Source organism: Neodiprion lecontei, chromosome 6, assembly GCF_021901455.1.
Source record: "Neodiprion lecontei isolate iyNeoLeco1 chromosome 6, iyNeoLeco1.1, whole genome shotgun sequence".
NCBI classification, from domain to species: domain Eukaryota; kingdom Metazoa; phylum Arthropoda; class Insecta; order Hymenoptera; family Diprionidae; genus Neodiprion; species Neodiprion lecontei.
The window spans coordinates 20,540,690-20,559,442 of NC_060265.1; the positions used below are offsets into that span (position 1 = coordinate 20,540,690).

The 18,753-nt window shown below is 36.5% G+C and overlaps 1 protein-coding gene across 3 annotated transcripts; it reads left to right on the forward strand.

Moving 5' to 3' along the window:
• The first annotated feature begins 11,527 nt into the window (after positions 1-11,527).
• On the forward strand, positions 11,528-16,480 carry LOC124294954. 3 transcript variants are annotated; one of them, XR_006904854.1, is made up of 8 exons: positions 11,528-11,655; positions 11,829-11,972; positions 12,495-13,122; positions 13,437-13,660; positions 14,006-14,147; positions 14,789-14,903; positions 15,518-16,009; positions 16,179-16,480. XR_006904854.1 is itself a non-coding variant. In XM_046742698.1 (8 exons), exons 4-8 carry the CDS (start codon positions 13,514-13,516, stop codon positions 16,181-16,183), a joined length of 543 nt encoding a protein of 180 aa, XP_046598654.1. In that variant the 5' UTR covers positions 11,528-11,655; positions 11,829-11,972; positions 12,495-13,122; positions 13,437-13,513; the 3' UTR covers positions 16,184-16,480. The 3 variants fall into 3 exon arrangements, 1 of the variants encoding a protein (XP_046598654.1); XM_046742698.1 differs by having other exon boundaries at positions 15,518-15,651; XR_006904855.1 differs by lacking the exon at positions 14,789-14,903.
• Positions 16,481-18,753: the final 2,273 nt, after the last annotated feature.

Sequence of the window (18,753 nt, forward strand, 5' to 3'; positions counted from 1 at the left end):
AACAAGGTATCTAGACAAATGCTATGCGATTATTTCGAAACGACCCTGTGAACGATAATTCGCATTTGTTTACGGCACACGGAAAAATCCAGGCATGAGATAACATTTTCCCTGTGTATTTATGTACACACATACATGCAATTCGCGATAGGTCGTGGAGACAATGATAACCCCGTGAACTCGTCCAGACAACGGATGCCGCTGGCAATCTTTAAAAGAGGCTGCATGGCGAAAAATCTATACTTTTTCTTTATTATCACACGAGATAGTTGTTGCATTGAGTGTTTATCAGATAAATTATATGTATAAGCTTGTTATGTGAAGAACTCTCAAAAAATGGTGAAATAGACATAGCGGAATGGATGCTTCGTTTCAAATCGCTTCAAAATTGTTTAAACTTCAACAGATTCTTTCGATTTCACTCTACGATTCCTCATTTTCTTCGGAACACTATTTTTTTTTTTTACAAATCAGCAAAAAATATTTGTTGTTATCACAGTGCTGGCATGGTTAAATATTTAATTTCACAACATTGCATCCGATATATTGATTATAGTCAACAAATGACGATAATGAATTAAAAATTGAAAAGAAACAAAACAATACTATTGACTGAGTAGAGAACAGCATTCGTAATCGTAAAAAAGTTACTAGAATGTGTACAACAAACCTCCTTATTAATTCCGCTAATAACGTTGAAAATTGACTAATTGCGGAAATGGTAAGTTAAATTGAGGCGAATAAATCGTGCGGAAAGTAAGGCTCAAATTTTCGACAAATTTTCGTCTGCGCAAAATCGGTTTGATTAAATAATTACATGTATGAATATTTAATGATCAATGTAATAAACATGCTCTTGACCTCTTGTCAATAATCCAACGCGGATATCATTTCCAGATACGTGCAGTCAGTTTCACCAGTTTATTACTCTTTTGTTTTCGACTAGCAAGATCTTTCAAAATACGTAAGTTGAGGAATCTCTTCGCTATTGTCGAATGCTATTTTGCGATATGTTTCACTCAAAAACAATGATTAGCCACTTTATCACGTTATAGTAGTCGGTATATAGTCAGTTTCTCACGTTCTTCAGGGTTTGAATTTCATCTTGGTGATAGCAATTGACGTGTGTTGCGAATAATGGTGATGGGTAAAAATATTTATAAATATTTAATAAATATGTTTACCTACCTCAACGAAAAAAAAAAAAAAACAACCGGAACTGAGTGGTAAGGAAATAAATTCAATGAAGATTAATGATTTCTACCAAACGTCCCAATTTGTGTAACATATGACTCGGAAAAACCATTTTTAACTCCGTTTCTCGAAAAAAAAAAAGTCAGAACAAACGAAATCTTCACAGAAGGAAATTTTCAGAAAAATTTCTCATCAAGTTTTCAATTCATTACTTCCGCCGTACTGCAGTTTCGAAAAGTTTGTAAGAATTTTTAACGAAATTTCGTTTTAGCATTTTGTCATTCTCCGGTATCTTCTGTATCGAATTCTCAAAACTACTCGCTCGCATGTGCCCGGAAAATTACTTGGAAAAATTTCACGGATAGTTTCAGATTTATTGAAATAAATTTCACTTCACGTTGTCAGTCGTTGCGCCATGTCGATAAGTTTGAGTCTACAAGACCGCATATTCTCAGCATAATGCCTTCAAGTGACCGGCTGTTATGCTGAAATATGGGAATTGCGTGAATCGAAACAGAATAACGATGTCGATGATCCGTGAAACTCGATGTTAAAGATGAACTTGGCTATGAGGAAAATGTTATTTCGCAAAAGGCTTCGTTGTTGGTCACACCGCATTACCGATAAACGGAGCATAATACTTCTAAATATAATTGACAAAGGTCTTACACTCTGCTTACCGATCACGCAATGTGATGTAGTTCAACATCCTCTTTCTCGACGACGATCAGCGCGAACAATCTACTCTCACAGCACCAGAATTCCATAACTTGTCAGATTGTATTTCGCAGAATTCCCTTGGCTATATGCTATTCGACACGTAACTCGTGCGATAACCGTTGTACGTATATACAAAACATACCTATAATATAATCTCATCACGAGGCATACACCCGAAGGACCGTTGAAGACAAAAAAGGAAAACCAAATTTTATAACCAACGAATGAAATATTATTTTACACGCGCAATTTCGTAGCAATTTGATTCTTGTTTTTTTGAGGGAGACCGAGCAATGCTGGGAAATTTTGATCATTCTTAAACAAAATCTTTTTCACCACCTATACTGTTCGGGTGATTTTGTTTTCACTTTTAAAAACGATCCATGCATTGGCGGCAAAAACAATTTGCCCGAAAAATATGAAGCACGATCCTTAAAGTTCCCCGAAAAATGTTAAAAAAGCAAACTAGGCTCTTGATACGATCATCTTTACTTGTATAAACTGCTGATGGAAGAGTTGTTAATTTTCTAAAAAAATTTTATATCTTGACTGAAAAATATTACAGTTCAACCGAGTCGAAATATTTTATCTACTATATATATAATCTCCGTGACCGAGACGAATTAGGAAAATAGCGAATAAACTGCATCGACATATTTTAATCACTGTTATGGATAAAAACGAGAGTTCCAACTTACGATAATATCCTGCAACATCGTGAGATGACGCTATTCGGAGAAGTCTTTCGTCCGATAATACAAGGAAGCAAAACAAACAATGAAGATGTGGGAATTCACATTTGCGCACTGACAAAGTTCCTGTCATTGTTAAACATTCAATTTCATTGTTGCGGATCACGAACCAACACCGCGCGATTGTCAATAAAAATCACGAATCAATAGTTTTACCAAACGCAGAAAGCGAAAAATGGCAACGCGAAAAATTTAACCGCACCGACAAAAATTTCTACTTTTTATTGTTATTATACAGAGCTTAACTATTTTCAGTTTTTACCACAGCCAAAGATAAAAACGAACTTTCCAGCCGTGATAAGAAAACTTAGTTCCTTCGATTAATAACCGTCGTTGTAACTGTGTAAACAATTTTCTTCCGATCTCCTAGTAACTATAACTAAAATGAAATTTTCCCAATTCCGCGTGAGAGAAAGTTGAATATTAAAAATTAGAAACTTTGCGGATCTCGCGAGGCGAACGTCCGAAGGGGTTCGGCAAGACTGAATATGGGGCACGTCTCTGGGCCCCTGAAGCTGGGATGGATGCTCGGTTCAAGTTTGCCGGAGTGAAGTGCCCGATGACAGCCCGAGATATGAGGTATTTATTTACACTCGTGCAGCTACGGGTAGACATAATACGCTCCGGAAATGAGATAAAGCAACGAGAGGCGACTTCGGACTCCTGCTTGGTACAAACCGAGACTATTCGGCGTGCAAAAGGACCAAAGGACCGGGGTCTGTTCCACGGAATTAAATCGGCAGTCGCGTCGCCTCGCCGATTGTCGATTTTGCGCAGCAATGTCAGAGTCGCGTGGTTGTTCGCAAAATTTCATTTCGTCAATTCCTGCACAAGTTCACGACGATACGATGAAAATTTGTGCATGGTGTTGGATTTTTTTTTTTTTTGTTTTTGCGTCAGAACTGATTACGTTCTTCGCGATTTACTGCTGTGTAGTCGGAAATTTTTCGATATCGTTAATTGCGTGTTGGGGAATTTTTGGTACCTTAAATCTGTACTTAACGAACGACAAGTTATTGATTTCACTTGTCACGATTCTACGGCAGTTAGTTTTTTTCACGGAGGCTGGTGCCTGGAGAAGCAATACTTTTCTTTGCTATTTTATTACGGGATTGTTGCATTTTGAGAGAAAATTAAATTCACACGTTCGTATAAGCTGTACGAAGATTTTCCTAGAGGTGGACGAAAAAGTTGTCGAATTTTGCTTTGAAATCATGTTTGAAATGGTTCAAAATCTAGGAGTTTCCTTTTATCTCATAACACGACGAATTACTTTGTTCAGAAGACAATCTGCTCGACATTTATATATAAATTACTTTTTTCTGTCTCGTTAATATCGGGAAACATTCGATGTCGGTAAATATTCGATTTTACAAGCTTGCGCTTACATCGATTTTTAACTGAAAACACTAATATCAAATTAACTATTGACAAGATAAAAATATACATACGTTTCGGTGAATTTGTAAAAAATAGCTTTCCTGCAAACAAGTGAACTGGAGTGGGGTAAAACCGAACGAATCTACTCGAGTTTTCACAGCTTTAAAGTAATTCGAAATAAAGAATCGATATCCCTTTACTGAAAATGTTCATGTGTTAATTTGTAAAATGTTTTAAAAGAATTTAATGTGTAATTCATGACATGATTTATTTTGTAAATTCCATAAAATATGTAAGAAATTAGTAATAAATTACGAAAGCATAATTCATCATATATACGAGATCAAAATTCGTATAGTTTACTATATAGTTGATTATATAATTATTGATCAAATATATATGGCGATTCGTGCTTCCGTAATTTATTATATGATTTCTTATACATTTGATAGAATTTGCAAAATAAATCGTTCAATAAATTACGCGATGTATTCATTCAAAACATCATATAATTTGACACATAAAAATTTTCATCAGGGCCAAGCTTTTGTTCATAACTTTAGTATCAATTATTCTTGAACACTAACGATAGATAAATTTGACAAATTCTCAATGTCCGACTAGTTCGACGTAGATTCACTTCGCGCGGCAGTTTCAAGCGTTACGGAAACTGATCACGAGGCGCTTGTGTGAATAGAAAAATACTTATCACTGTGAAAAATTTCGATAATAAGAGGTGAGAAGCTCCTTAAATACCCGGATCGGAAAAACAGGTGCCGCCCCATCGACGTAGCAATTTGCACTCTGCGATAAGCCCTGTATTATCAGTTCAAAATCAAAGGAGCGTATGTAGCAGGCGAGAAGGCGATGAAGAGTTCATTTCTACCGCATCGTATCAGCGTAAAGTACAAAAATCGTGACATCGGATTAAAATTTACGAATTTTTTTCTTCATCTCGTTATTATTATTGTCTGTTTACTCGCCGATTTATTTACTTCACCGGCACCACGCAACGCGTAAGGCAATGATTTTATGCAATTTATAATGAAAAAACGCATACGAATATCCATATTTAATGACTAGGGCCTGTGACTTGAGACCTTACGTCACTCAGGTACGAAAATACGCCATAATAATACTTGCCAATCGTCACCGCGGCGTGTGCCAAGAGGGGGATTTGCTTACCAATCGCAATTCACGAGGACATCAAAGTGTCGATCTGTTTGACCAATAACCGATGATTTCAGACGCGTGTATCAGGTGTGCGCAAAGCTTTATCATGTATTAAACAACGATCAAATTTCTTATAATAATCACCTACCCTGTGTCGCTGAATTCGCGGTATTTATTTTAATCAATAGATTCCAATCCATCCAAGGCGTTTTTTTAAAACCGGAGTGATTTTGAAATAAGAATCGGAACATCTTTGCAATAAATGAACAACGTTATCATAAAAACTTTTCCTACTTGTACGACTTGTAAGAAATTTATTTTTCGCACGTTCGTGATTTACTCTTTCTTTCACATTCAATATTGACATATTTGGATCTTTTAATCGAGAATGCACATGAATTATTTCGACTCAATCAATTACACGTTACTTATTGTAACCGCAAGTAAAAAGTGCAGGTTGATACGTGGAAACTGAAAAAAGAAAGAAGAAAAAAATTATCAGCGGAAAAAGGAATTCACGCATCAACGAAATATTTATAAATATTTGCGAGCACAGGAAACAATGCAATAATAAATTGTTGCACAGTGTCGAATGTCGGTTTTAAGAAACGGTATTTTTCTCGCGGGACAAAAGCGTGTCTAGTGCGTGTTGGGTGGCCAAAATACCGATGCCAAAGGTTCTCTAAGCCGTTTGAATTATTGAGAGCCGAATTGAGTCAGCGATTGAATAAAATAAACACGTTGTCGTTCGCATACGCGTATAACCCTAGCGCATGATTAACGGTTAAACACAGTCGTATCGAGTGGGTGTGAGAATGAGGGCCGAAGAGTTTGGGATAGGGTTTCAGTCGCGGTGTCAGAAATCTCTCCCTGTGTATAAAATAAACAACAGTTTATCTTTATTGCGTTACACGAACGGTGTTCTGCGAAAATGGGCTTCGTCAGCTTTGTTTCGAGGGATGCACAACCGACTCGTGAAGAGTTTTGGCTTTCCTCACTGATCGTGAGAAACTGAGAAGTCAAGTGGTTTTGCCCGGGGTGGAACGGTTCTCGACGAATGAGCAATACACAGCATCGCTGCGGCTCTCAAAACTTGAAACTCCCTCTATTTCTCACCCTTAGATATACACGGAGGGAAAGGGTTAGTTTTTAGTCAAGTGACATTCGATTGATTCGACTAAATGATTGCAGTAATGTAAATTGAACCAGTTCCAATTCGACAAGTTACGCCAAACAAGCTCCGGCTAGATCAACAAACTATACGTTCAATCGATGTAAAGTTTTTTCAGGCTAGATTCGTGTATTCGTATTATTTGAAGTACATAATCGTTTTTGTCAAAGAACATGCGACTTGGAGGAACAATACATAGACTTTAAATGAAATGGTATTTAACTGACTCTATTTCGGAAACGCGTCAAAGGATTCACTCGAATCAATACTTCACTCGATCGCGACAAGAAAGGGTTTGTTGAATGAAGGCATTCGCTTAGCTACATCGTTTTGACAAACTACCTAAACCGAAATTGTTGAATCGAAGTCATAGTATTTGGAACAAATAAGGGATACTAGATTGAAGTGAATCACGGACTACAACAAAATCCATTTTCCTAGTTCAAGCATTCCTTTCCCTCCGAACATGGTCAAGCGACGTTTTCCAGTCCAGTCGAAATGTATACATTTGAAATTGCAATTCTTCCATACCACCATTTTCTTTTTATAATCGTTAGAGGGGGGTCATTGGTAGTCTAAATCCAGAATTTAAACTACGCTGTGAAAAGAGTTTATTTACAGTTAATAAACGTACACTTGGATATGGTGAAATAAATGTTTCGTTATTGTTGTCAAATTTTATTTGAGCCAAATATGATTTGTCAACTATAACAAATTTTATCGATCATTATTTGGCTCAACTAAAATTTTATAATAATAACGAAACATTTATTTCACCATATCCAAATACGCGTTTATTAACAGTAAATAAGCTCGTTTTTCGGTGTGCAGATTCTGGCGTAGATTCGGACGCTATCTTGAATTTATGGGCGCATTTGTTTTTGTAAAATAACTCGCCCATTTTCAACTTTTCACTAACAATAGTTACAATCAAACTTGTACGAGATTTAATTCTCTACAACATTGATGATTACAATTTCCTTTCTACGATCGATATTTTTTGACTTAAATCGTGAATTCAAGATGGTGTCTAAAGCTATACCGCAGAATCTGATCGTAATCCTAGATTTGGACTACTAATGATCTCCTCCCCGCCGCCCTGCCTATGATTAGAAGTATAAAATTGTGGTGTAGATAAATTTTACTTTCCGGTATTCTTTTTTGTATGTAGCGATTTGGATACACAAGACGAACCCGAGGTGATCGATTTTTAATTTACTATCGCATGCGATATCGCGCTTGGTAAGGCAGGCGTAACACGACGCGACTTACAGCCTGCTTGGGTGGGTGCAGAACTCGATTCATGTTACCCTGGCATGCACTTCGAACTACGATTCGTCGCAATCGGTGTCGTGAAAATTTTCTAAATTATGAGAATAGGAAGTCCTGCGTTTCAAGGATGCTGGTGTACCGAGAGAAATTTCTAATTGTGGTTCCTACAGAGTCGTTAACCATTTTCATTTTTACCATGACTAAAAATATAGCCCTTTGTATATACAAAATGAAAACAAGTTTTGTAGACGTACTCAGAAACTGTAATAGGTTCTTTTTCATTACGGTTACTCGTTCTATGGTTCCTTAATGTTACTACTGATGGGATCGATTCGACGTCAGTGTAACGATAAATTGATGGTAAGGCGTTTTTTTTTTTTTTTTTTTTAATGAAAAAATTTATAATCAACTCGTCAAACAGATTTAACGTTAATGCTGTGACCAGAAAACATAGCACTGACGACTATGAAATCACACTAAATAATTGCTTGTGCCGCATTTTCTTGTAATACTGAGAATATTTAATAAACGATATTGTAACGATACACATTTCACTAGAACTTTCTAATAAATATAACAAATGAAATTCTACTCAGTGTCAGTAGAAAATTGATACTTTTTGATTAATTGATTACAAGGTAGTCACATAACGGGTACTCAAAAAATTAATACGTTGGCAAACCACGTGACGCTTTTCCCAAATACGTGAGAAATAGATACAATAATTGAATTATGGACGAGAGCCTAGGGATCCATTTTACATTTCTAATCACTCTGAAAGCCTTAAAGATGTAGCAAATTCGTTCATTTCCTGTTTCTTCCCTTTGGTTGAATTCAAATTTCTGTACAAAATAATCGAATGGAAATGGGTAGAGACGGAAAATGAGTGAATCACAGATTGGATTGAATCGAAGTTGCGTTGAATTTCAAATGTCAAAGTGGCGACACATAAAAAAATCAATGTACCGCCGACTAATTCGTATTAATGTTCGCATCATATGTAATAAGATTTTTTTTTTTTGCGAAATTCGCGTACTGGTTGACATCAAAACGAATTTGTTTAACTGTATATTATCATTTAACGGAACTCCCTGTAAATGTGAGGGACATGCGATCGTGCTCGATGAGGCTCTCAAATGAAAATTCTTTTTATCTGCGATTGCACCTGATCTGTTTCCTGTCCACGGTGTTGTTCACCGTGTCGCCTAAGAATCCATGATAGGCTCGTGCTCGGATAGCTGACACCCATTCGTCATTCGAGCCTTCTTATGCCAAGAGGACACTTATATTTAACGTACATGCATGGCTAAGAAACAGAATTACGAATACATTCCACAGAGGGCGGTGAAAAAATTTTCTCTCTAAATTGCAGATCAGGATTTAAATTCTCCAGATCCTATATGTATTGACCAACATGTTTGCGATGAAGTCGGTTTATTATGTTTGATGATAATTTTCCGTCTTAAAGTCGCTCCAGTCTTGTCCGCTCTCTTCTGATCATCAGAGGCGGAGGATGTAGCTGCAGTTGTAGATTCTTCGTTATCCGGTTCACGTAAGTCTGTGTAATTGTTTGGCCGATTTGTGAGAGAAGATTCCGCTATTTGCTTAGTTGAACACTCATCGGGTGAAATATAGTGCACCGTAAACTGGGAATTCTTGATGGTAGATTTACCATTGGGATGTTGATCATTTTCTGAGAATTTATTCTGGCGATAAGTTGATTCACACTGTAATCCCTCCTTTTGTGCCTTTGAGGATTTTTTAAGGTGAGGAATGTGGGATGCGCTGCCTATTTTACGGGAAATGAGTGAACTGGCTTTGTTAATATTTTTATCCCGAGAAGGAATTTCTTCGTCAGCAAGAACGGTAGATGTTTCTTTCGAAGTATTTGAAACTGTGATGTACGCGTTACTTTCGTGTTTACTTCTCTCTTTTCCTTTTTTCGATCTTACGCTGGAACTCCTTTTGGTAGATCCAATTTCTGATATATTTTCAGCTAACGATCGTTTGCTTCGGGTGGATTCAATGGTTGCGGATTTTTCGGAGGTCTTTCAGTCATTTTCAAGTCGGGATGTAGAGCTGAAAATTAATTCAAATAATCATTCTCTTCTTCTTTTCTAATTCGCGAAGACACGTTTCTGAAGCAATTTGAGGGACTAGCCCGCAAAGTGTCCTCATCGAACAGATCGTCATCTCTGTTAAATCTCAAATTTTTGTTCGATCGTCTATTTGACAAATCGCCTCGTACTTTCTTTTTCAGGAAGTATAACGATGATCCCACTTCTGTCATTGCTGAATAGACTTGTTTATCTCTCATCTCTTTACCAGCTAAGGGACCATGTGTTAGTTCTTTATGATTTTTTTCGTCAACGAATTCCTGATAATCTTCTGCCGTTGCATACAATGACAGAGGTACTCGTTTAATTACAAGTTTCTCAACAATGTAATCGCATTCGTTCGGGTTGTATTCCTTCAAAGTCAACCTTCTCTCCCGCTTATGTCTTCGGCAGCAACTTAAAATTGAAGCCCAATTAGTGGATCCATGACTGGAGCATGAAATGTCGTCGAATATTCTACTCCGTTTTGTGTTGCTGACTGAGAATGTAGAATCCACTTCTTTAACTTTTTTTGCGCTCATAATAGTGGATCAAACGCTAAAGATTACATCACGTCACTGCAGATTGTAACATACCTAATCAGATTTACAATTGCCATTGTATGTAATTATCTCGGTTTTTATTACGAGGCCAACTATGATGCAGCTCATCCTGCCGGCGCGGCGAACAGAATTATTAGATTAGAATATGTGTTGTAAAGAAACTAAATCCCAAATATCGGTTATCAAAATTTGGCCCGTGTAATCGAACAAAATGTCACCAGGCGAATATCGTATTCTGAAATGCCTAAAATAGCTGATAGCAGAGATGAGTAGGTTTTTACCCGTTTATTAACCTCGGTAAATCACTGTCCATTCGACCGCGTTACAACAATTCAACAGTCTGTCGCCATATTTATTTATAATTATAAAGTACGGCAACTCAGAAGAGGTACCGCTGATGCTGATTCTTCAGCTGAAACTACGACTACGTCCCAAAGGGAGTAGCACTTTCGTATTCTTGATGATGGTGAGGCATGTCGGTAACCGATCCGCATTTACCGTCCGGCAGCAGTCGGTAATCAAGCGCGTATTTATCATAGCGAATGGCTACTGCAGTTGTTGAAAGTGAACAAGTAACGTGAAAATCTTTATAATTTATTTAACAGATAAAAAAACATGCGTGTGGTAATCACACGCAACAGAAGTGAAACTTCTGAAATCTATCTGAGTGATTTACCGTGAGTTACAAAAAAAAAAAAATGGTTCTTTGATTAGCTTATATTTAAACAATGAGGCTGAGAGAATGAGAAAGAGAAGAGAAGAATGACACAAATAAGGATAGGGAAAATTAGCGATTTTCAGTTTTTATTTGAAATATTAAAAATGCAATTTGTAATAAGTTTTTGTGTTAGGGCACAAAAGAGTGGGGGTACCAAGATCCGCTCAAAGGAAAGAGACCGATGATAGGTGTATGTTGGGGGTTTCAAAACACAGCATTTCATAACATTCTATAGTTACCTAAAGAAGTTTCACTTCAAAATTATAACGCGGATGCTTACAAACCCATAAACATGTGATCAGTTGCCTGTAAAACAGTGCAACCAGTCAAAGGAGACCTGAGGTTAAAATATTGGAATGCTACGTTTCGCGGTAAAGCTTATGTCGAAATAGCGTCTTGTCATTGGTTGCCAAGGATCAAAACAAGCGTCTACCGGCTCTTTTCAAAGTGACCAGTCTGAAATTGGCGAGACAGAGCTCAGCAGGTATTCTGTTTTGTTTTCGCAATAATAACTGCCTGTGACGAGACGAGTATGTGTAGCGTGCTCGAGTGAAATTATTGTTTTTAATGTTAGACGCGGTCCAAAACGGACTTTAGACGTGAAAATGAGTTGCAGGTATGTGCGTGAAGAGAGCCGATTAATGATTCAATGCAATCGCGAAGGTTTATGTGTGAGAATTGATCTTAGAAAATTAGTGGATGAAATTGGTTTCAACGTCGTAATATGTGACTATTAGGCGTAGGTTTTTGATCGACTGATGAAATGATTATTTTGGTTCTTTATTTCAGGACGGAAGTTTGGAACATTTTATATCTTCCAGACGAAATTTTAATGAAAATTATTTCAAGCTTAAATATCGGAGAGAGGTTGCCTCTGGCATATTTTTGCAGGAGATTTCATACACTTTTGTTGAATGACGAATGGGCATTGACGTGAGTAAAATGTGCATGCAATTTTTGCTACAGAATATTTTTTCTTACATTAGTTGTACATTTATTTGCATACCTGAATCGGCCCTCATCACTCTAAGGGGATGCTATGGTCGATTTCAACGTGAGGTACATACCTCAAAATATTAAAGCCCACGTATCTCAAACGCGCAAAAAGGGTTAACAAACAGCTCCATTCTATACGCAATTCTGAACACAAACACTTCATTACATTTTCATTTGACACAGAGATTAAGAAATGGCATGATTCCTACGAATTTACTATCATGATTTTCTGTGCAATTTCTTTATTTCTGTGTCAAATGAAAATGTATTGGAATGTTTTTGTCCAGAATTATGTGTAGAATGGGGCTGTCGAGGCCTTTTACACATTTGAGATTCATGGATTTCGATATTTGGACATACATACGTTTAATGTGTTTAATCTCTAAGATGTAAATGTGTAAATATTACATGATAAGAAGGTATGAGTTTTGTGTGAATGCGAGTTTTTTTTATTTTTAGGAATTTAGACTTCTCCAAAGATGGATACCTCACAACAGTATCAGATGTGCACTCATATGTCTTCAATAAACAGATATGTTAACATATACGGCGCTTGAATTTTGCTGGCATGTACTGCCCAGAGCCAGAGGAGATATTTAAGAGTATCTCCGAGGCAAAAAATCTCATCGAACTCGACGTGTCAACTGTTTAATTTGAAGATTTCGAGCAATTTTTAAATCTGTTGTTTTCTCTTTAGAGAGGCTGAAAAAATTATCTATCATTTGGCTGACTGAATGTAAAAACGAAATACTGTATCACGTAATATTGGTAGAATCATTATGAAGACTTACCCGCTTGTCCATAAGATTGTGCAATGTAAATGACAAATGGCACATCATCAGGTCGTTCGACGGAATAATTCATTTGGAAGAACTCCGTTTGGTGCAGATATGCTTTGTTTCAGAACCTGAACGTCGATATATTTGGCTAAGAATACCAAAAATCATGCACAAACTCCGATTAATAGCATGTCTTGGATGTGATACGAACTTTCTCGAACAAATCATCTTAGATATGTTGCCAAACCCTGAACGATGGATCAATCTTAGTAAAGGTGATTTCAGAAAAACACGTTACTTTCACTACGGTACGTATCCAAATTACTGTACTTGATGCACGACAAGAGCTATCTTGAAAACTCACTTGAAATCTCGGCAATACCTACCAGCCATAGTTCAGTTCTCCGAACTGCAGGAAAAGTACAATCAATTCAATCGAAATTTCAAAGGAGAGGGGTTCAGGATTGATCCAAGATTATTCGAATATTACACATTCATAATTAAATTTATTGTAAAGTACAAACTTGTTTTTGATATGTGATCTACCAATTTGGCAAATAGGCCAACACATACTCACATACTCATGATCCGATTCTATTGAATGACTTTTCGTTTTTCACAGAAAATCACATTAAAATTTCTAAGTACCTAAGCGAAAACATTATTCACACTGCTTCTACTTGGGAAAGTCTGTGAACGATGTCGAAAGTTGAAAAGTGCATAAGTTTTGAAACCATACTGGAGGAATTGATGAGGATTTCCAAACATACAATCTTGAACAGGAACTGCTTTCTGTCTAAAAATAACGGTCCAGATCAGTTCATGCCAAGAATTCAGCATGTAAAGGTAAAGTTATAAGTTTCAGACTCGTTGAAAATAAACCTTGTTAATTATTTGCAACAAGTGCAAACGAGTCAAAGGCTTAATGATGACTGATAGAGATGTCCAGTAAAATTTGTGTAATCCAATCTATTGCGTGAAAAACTCTAATCAAACAGCACAAAAATATTTATTATTCGCATTTTGAGTAATTTTTTTCGATCAAAATCAAATCTCCGCTATTTTGGTTGTAACAGATACTATTTTTACTTGCATTGACAAGAAAAATAATTATTTTCACCTATCATCTCTTGAATCACTTTATTTTTTTCGTACTATGATTTGGTAATTGAAACCTTCTAAACATTACAGCTCTTGCTTGAAAATCCAAGCCAACCAATTTATTACATGAACGTGAACCAGAGCATAGAGCAGAATTCCCAGCTGCATTTGATATTATTAATGTTTACAAGTTTGACGGAACTTGTTTTGTCCAACATAATAATAAGCAATCGTAAGTAGCTCGCTTCCATTGTGCGAATAATTATATTTAAATATTTACATGGCTTTTTTCAAACTGAATTTTAAGTACTCTTTGTTATATTCGAAAATACTGCATTGATGATACACTTCAATTACAGGAGCCTGGTAATTTGTCAAATTGAAAATGCTCCTTCTCAACTAGTTGAGATGAATTGAAAGATTGAATCACGTTCGATCTATCAACGTAAAGATAAAGATTCAAAGATACTTCACTTACTGACCTCTGAAATTTATCTCCTGATTCTTTTACAGTGACTTAAATAATGAATTTCACTAGTATTCGCATCCATTTTTTATACTTTTCTGCATAGGCTTGACTTTCACTTGACTCTTTCAGTCACGTGATTCAGTTTGTCAGAATATATTGGAATGAAATATAAAAAAATTATACAACAAAGGAAAAAACGCGTGCCACTGATAGTGGTTTCTGTGACTGAAAGGGTTAAATGGTCTGAAAAGCTCTGAGTATTGTGACCATACCATTGTTAACTTTAGCCAGTGCTATGATACTTGAAAACTTGACTTAGAGAAATAATATTCTTCTTTTCTTATAATTTATTTTCATGCCATCATGGTCGACTTTGGGGTGCTTATCAAAATTGATGATAACAGGTATGAAGCAAAAATATAAAGATTCTGAGGACGAGGATTTAGAACCAGAAACTTCATGTTTCCATGCAATAGTGCAAAATATTCCGAATGTGAAAGCATTGACGATAAATGCTGGGTAATTAATGTTAACTAAACAGATAATTTAAAGTAATAGCAGCAGCCAATGTTACTATGAATAACACTTCTTGACACTCGTGAATTTTGACGTTTTCGATATTCGCATTTTTATGCTATACACAAGCGTTAGTTGAATTCGTGGACTAAATATCAAAGGGTGAAAAGGTATTTTTTGAAAATGTACTACAAAACTTATTCCAATAATAACGTTGGATCATTTTAAACTTCGCTCAAATTTATAAGGGAATCACTGTTTTGAGATCTTGGATTAGAATGGATTAATAAAACATTAGTGTGAAATCTACATCATTTGAACTCCACGATCATTTTGGGCAATGGCTGATATCAGTATACATTCTGTCTTGTGCCAAACGAAATTAGAACTATTAGAGATGAAGTATGATTTAACTTTCATCAAAGTTCTAGATGATAAGAAGGCGGCTCGCGAAAGTCATTTATACATGTGGCAAAAAATTGCCGATTCTGATCTTGCAAATGGCGAACATGGCTCATTCATCGTGTGCACTCAACAATTCTCACTTTTATTATCATTTTGATTTTAGTCTACATCGTAATTTAGATAGCTTTCACTAATATATGTTATAATTTCAGAATACTGGAGGACGCACAATTGTGGGATCTGGCCGCGCTTCGCATGATCGCAGGTTGGAGACACCTTACAAGTTTGCACCTGGTGAAAATCCCGATCAAAGATGGTCAATTCCTCGTGGAAATAGCCGCACAGTGTAAAAATTTGGAGAAATTAAGGATATTATAATATAATATAATTAAGGATTTAGGGCCACAATCAACGTGCTGTTACACAAAAGAGTTGATGCAAATGCTGACAGTTTGCCACAACTTGAAAGACTTCTCGATTGAACAGAGCAACTTCTGCCAAATACCTCGTTTATTCGAAACTCTCGCTAAAAATCTGAAGCTCAAAAGAGTTTGTCTCAAAAGTTTGGGCAGATCAAGAAAGTCACCGAACTTGACACCCTTCATTGAAAAGTTAATATGATCTTGTGAACTGGTATTGTTTGTGTGCCAATATAAAGGATTGGCTGATGATGCTTGTGATGAATTGAAATCGATTTTACAGAGGTGATGACAGCAATTTTTTGGACATTTGATACAATTCAAATACTCTGTTCGATACATTTTTTTAAATTTATTCATTTATTTGACGGGACAAGGCCAATTATCAATGTTAAAGTTATGTGCTTGAATAATATGTGGTATATTTATGAACTAATACTGTCCTTTTTCACAGTTTAAAGGTTGAATTGAGTCGCCCGAGTTTCCAGTTTGATGTCATTAGATGCAGCGGTCCTGGCAAAAATCACGTTCTCAACTTTGATCTTCATTACTGTCACAAAGATTTACTGGTTCCTTTCACCTATGTCGACTCGCTATACCGCCTAAATAGTTGAAGGAATTCTTAATTATATCTTTTTATTATTATTTGTCATTAGTTATCAGGAAAAAAATGTACCAATCATTTTTTGATGTTGTATAGTAAATTAGAGGTACTTATCAATTTATTTAATGCCAAAATAACATGTTAACTTTATATCCATTTTATAACTGTATTTCTTTCCGTTGTCTTAAAATCTTCCCTATCCTTTTTTTTTCTTTCTAATTGCAAAAATCATAATCAATTTCTTTGTTAATCTACAAGAAAGGCTTCTTTACATTTCTCAGAAGTTTCCTAAGGTATCGGATTTAAACCCGTTCACTTTAAAATAAATATATTGACTCAGAGTGCCTTTATTTGAGTGAAAAAATACTTATTCGACGATTTTAAGATGTTTCGGGTATGTTTCAGGAATTGAATTTTTTCTTCAAATTTTGCGTATTTCTTACAATGTAAGAATAATTCTACAAAAAAAAATAACGGTAATCGATTTGTCAGGAAATTTTACTCCTATTTCATATCCTTGACAAATATTTAATATACTGTATATCTCGGAAAAACCGTAAAAAACGAAAATCAAAGTTGTACACTATAGTGTACAAAAAAAACGAAACATCGTAACCGATCAAGTTGGTAAGTGTGGGGCGCTGCTGGCGCCCGTCACGTATTGCGCAATTGTAGGCGGGAGATGTAACAAGTGACGCTACCCCAGCACTTTTGTTAGTTGGCTGGCGTGATCAGCTTCCAAGAAGTGCAAAAAAAAGTATGCCATGGAGGGGAGAGGATTGCAGTCGCCGGCCTTCTCATTCGCACTGACCAGGCTCTACCCCTAAATTCAATCCGCGGATCGCGTTCGATGGTTAATCGTGCAGCGAACCCCGAAGATAACGGAGTCCGGTAAATGGAAAGATCGGCATTGAGGAGAGAGTCCATCACTGCTACAAGGTACGTTTGGTTCTCTTTGTGTGATCGTATCAGACCTGATGAAAGATTCGAATCGCGATGAAAACCAGGTTCTGACTGCTACTTTTCGCGGGGTGAAACAGGCCTGATTAGCTGTCGTGACAGTTCTAAATGGTCGTTTAATGGCCTAGATATTGCACAGAATAAACCATTTATTAACGAGACTCATTTCGATCAACCTCACGTAATATACTTATCCGTCTGATTTAACTACGAACCTATTTCGTTTGGAGTTGGCCGTGATTGTTAGCATTGTTTGCAAGATGTATATAATGTTGGTTTGATAGGTAGTCGGAAAATAGCAAAATAAAGTGATAATTTTCTAGTTGACAGAGTTTTTCGACCTAATTAATAACAGTTCAATTTATCGTTCGGATTTAGCTGGCACCAAATCGTCTCGTGTTATGTATCGTTTAATTCATCATTCTGATATGTGTAAGAAAAATATAAAAAGCGTCATTCTCATTTTTTCTCAATATGGCTGCTCCCAATTTGAGCGGCAAGTCGAGAAAAAAAATATTGCACAGCAGCATCAGGGCTGGGTTCAATTTCCTCCAATCAGAAACCGCCGGGAGAAGGCAGCTCTCCGATTGGTCCGATATTCAAATATTTGTACTTCTCGATTCGTCAGCGTCAATCGTCACCGAATTCTCGGAACAGACAGTTGCTACGCGAGCTTCGAACTTTTTGAGACTTCTATTCGCAGTCGCAGTTGAGTGAGTTTCAATGCAACATTTGCTTCCATGAAGAGAATTGCTACGATCTACGACGTAATATAGTGACGAATTACGAATGACGATATAACTATGGTAAATATTCGTTGTAATTCGCGTATGTGAATGAAAAAAAGTTTTGGTGTCAGTTGTTACGAATTGCATTTATTATCGAGTCGGACAATTTTAACGTCTGTGTTCATCTGTGATGGTAAGTTTATTGAAATATTGTTCAAGAGCAGAGTTGTGGTATAGGTTGTGAGAACCTTCTTCGGATTACGCCATAGGTTCGGTTTTATTGAAGATTTTTATGGTGAGCCGATTCGCGATCCATTGTTTTACATCGTGTACTGTCGTGAAAGATAGTTATCAGACATCAGTCGACAAATAGCAAAATACAGTGATAATTTTCTAGTTGACAGTTTGATCGATATAATTAACGACAACTCAATTTATCGTTCGGATTTAGCTGGCAACAAATCGTCTCGTCTGATTTGTCGTTTAATCCATCATTCGGATACATCAAGAGAAATGTAAAAAGCGTCATTCTCATTTTTTCTCAATATGGCTGCTCCCGATTTGAGCGGCAAGTCGAGAAAAAAAAACACAGTGCACTACATCACGGCAGTGTTCAATTTCCGCCAATCAGAATCGGGCGGGAGAGGGCAACTCTCCGATTGGTCCAATATTCAAATATTTCTACTTCTCGAATCTTCAGCGTCAACCGTCACCAAATTCTCGGAACAGACAGTTGC

Bases quoted from the DNA above. Each gene is read 5' to 3' on its own strand.
- LOC124294954 (XM_046742698.1), top strand. From the start codon at position 13,514: ATGTCGAAAGTTGAAAAGTGCATAAGTTTTGAAACCATACTGGAGGAA. The intron at 13,661-14,005 runs GTAAAGTTATAA...TAAACATTACAG, and splicing joins CAAGAATTCAGCATGTAAAG to CTCTTGCTTGAAAATCCAAG. The intron at 14,904-15,517 runs GTAATTAATGTT...TTATAATTTCAG, and splicing joins GCATTGACGATAAATGCTGG to AATACTGGAGGACGCACAAT.